The sequence below is a fragment of the Lagopus leucura genome, unplaced genomic scaffold (assembly GCF_019238085.1).
Source record: "Lagopus leucura isolate 7727_CA_CO unplaced genomic scaffold, USGS_WTPT01 31734-0_obj-0_obj, whole genome shotgun sequence".
NCBI classification, from domain to species: Eukaryota; Metazoa; Chordata; class Aves; order Galliformes; family Phasianidae; genus Lagopus; species Lagopus leucura.
Genome location: NW_024963856.1, coordinates 1 through 2,342, shown reverse-complemented (window position 1 = coordinate 2,342; position 2,342 = coordinate 1). Strand labels below are relative to the sequence as shown.

General features: G+C 61.5%; 1 protein-coding gene across 1 annotated transcript in view; it reads left to right on the top strand.

Annotated features, from left to right (window-relative positions):
• Positions 1-2,257, top strand: part of LOC122191398 (lysine-specific demethylase 5C-like) — a gene marked incomplete at its 3' end in the record, with an annotated part of 2,632 nt that extends 375 nt beyond the window's left edge. Inside the window, exons 2-5 of the mRNA XM_042891659.1 lie at positions 314-693; positions 1,567-1,705; positions 1,807-1,986; positions 2,077-2,257. Of these exons, the coding sequence (XP_042747593.1) occupies positions 314-693; positions 1,567-1,705; positions 1,807-1,986; positions 2,077-2,257 (880 nt within the window). The remainder of the gene's footprint in view (positions 1-313; positions 694-1,566; positions 1,706-1,806; positions 1,987-2,076) is intronic.
• Positions 2,258-2,342: the final 85 nt, after the last annotated feature.

Sequence of the window (2,342 nt, the reverse complement as noted above, 5' to 3'; positions counted from 1 at the left end):
TGGAGGAATCCCCCCCCCCCCCCAAAATGGGTCCTTCCTCCCTCCTTCACCCTCCCCAGTGTCTCTGTAACCCCAGTGGTGGGGCTTCCCCACACCACCAACCCTATTCTCCCCCACCCTATGTCCCTTTACCCTTACCGGTGTCCCTGTACCTCCTTGGGGGGGCCTCCCCCCACCACCATCCCCTTCCCCCCTCCCACAATGTTTCTCTTCCCCTCTGGGGGTCTCATCACCCCACCAGCCTCTTCCCCCCACCCACAATGCCCCTATACCCCCATGGGGGGGCTCACCACCCCCTCGCTCCCCCCCGTAGGCCCTCCTGGACCGCGTGGAAGCCTTCCAAGCTGAAGCCCGCGCCGTTTTAGAATCGACCCCCCCAGAACCCGGAGCTGCCCCCCCAGGACCGGGGGCTTTAAGGGGTCTTTTAGAACGCGGCGCCCGTTTGGGGGTGGAAGTGCCGGAAGGTCGGCGTTTGGAACTTCAGTTAGCTCAGAGCCAATGGCTGGAGGAGGTGACGGCCACCCTGCGCTCCCCCCGCGCCCGCGTCCCCCTCCCCGTCATGCGGGGGCTGATCCAGGCGGGTCGCACTGTGGCCCCCGGCCCGGCCGTGGATGTGGCCATGGCAGAACTGCAGGAGCTGCTCACCATCGCCCAGCGCTGGGAGGAGAAGGCGCAGATGTGTCTGGAAGCCAGGTCTGAGGGGTGGAAGGGGAGGTGCAGGGGGGTCCTGTGGGCTTTTGGGGGTCTTGGTGCCCATTAATGGGGTCCTGTGGGCTTTTGGGGGGTCTCAGTGATGATTAATGGGGTCCCAGTATCCTTCTGGGGGTCCTGTGCCCTTTTTGGGGGTCCTAGTTGGGTCCTGGTGCCCATCAATGGGATCCTAGTTCCCTTTTGGCAACCCCCAAAATGCCTTTTTAAGGGGGGTCCCAGTGCCCCACGGGGGATTTAAGGTGACGCTTTCTAGCATATGAGGGTCTGGGGGCTGCCCCCATGGCCTTGAATGGGTTTTAAGGTGGTCCCTATGGGATATGAAGGGCTGCGATGGGATTTAAGGTGGCCTAGAGGAGATATGAAGGGCTCCTGTGGATTTAAGGTGGCTTTGTTGATACCTAAAGGGACCCTATGTAGTGTAAGGTGGCCCATGTAGAATATGAAGAACCCCCTATGAATTTCAAGTAGGCTGCACTGGGGGGGAGAGCGGGTGGGCCCCCATGGAATTTAGGTGGTCCTTATGAGATGTAAGGAGAGGCTCTATGGGGTCTGGCAGCTGTCCCCATGACCCTAGATGGGCTTTAAGGTGGTCCCAATGGGATGTGAAAGGCCTTGATGGGGAGTTAAGGTGGCCCAGAGGAGATAGCAAGGGCCCCTAAGGATTTAAGGTGGCCCGTACAGGATGTAAGGGGGGACCCTCTGGGATATAGGGGTCCGGGGGCTGTTTACATGGCCCCAGATGGCTTTTAAGGTGGAGAGGAGATACGAAGGGCCCCGATTGGATTTAAGGTGGCCCACGGGGGATATGAAGGACAACCCTATGAGATCTCACCCACCTTTCCCCCCACCCCACAGGCAGAAGCACCCCCCAGCCACGCTGGCCGCCATCATTAAGGAGGCAGAGAATATCCCTGCTCTGCTCCCCAACATCGCTGCCCTTAAGGAAGCGCTGGCTAAAGCCCGTGCGTGGATTGCTGACGTGGAGGAGATCCAGGTGCGTGCTCCGCGCCACCTTAAATCTCCCTTCCCCCCAACCCATCATTCTAACTCCTTGTAACTCCTACTTTTTGCGGGGTGGGGGTCGTTTTGAAGCAGAACGGGGATCATTACCCATGCCTGGATGACCTGGAGGGGTTGGTGGCCGTGGGCCGCGATCTGCCCGTGCGCCTGGAGGAGCTGAGGCAGCTGGAGGTGCAGGTGGGCACGGCTCACTCGTGGAGGGACAAAGCTTCCAGGACCTTCCTCAAAAAGAACTCCTGCTACACCCTGCTGGAGGTGGGTGGCACGGCGGAGACCCCCCGGGGGTGGGGGTCGGGGGTCTGGGGGGTGTCGGGGGATGCGGTGGTGACATGGTGACTCCCATAGGTGCTGTGTCCCTGCGCCGACGCCGGGTCTGACAGCTCCAAGAGGCTGAAATGGAGGCAGGAGCCGGGGCTGTACCGCCTGGATGCTGAGAGCCTGGGGCTGTCAGCCCAGGACCTGCGTGACCCTGGTGCTGTGGTGAGCAAGGGGGAACCCAAAACTCCCCCCCCCCCCCCCCCCCGGGGTCCCCTCCAGCCCCACGTCGCCCCACATTTCCCTCTCATGTCCTTTCTTACTCCTCCATGTCCCCATCTCCCCCCACATCCCCC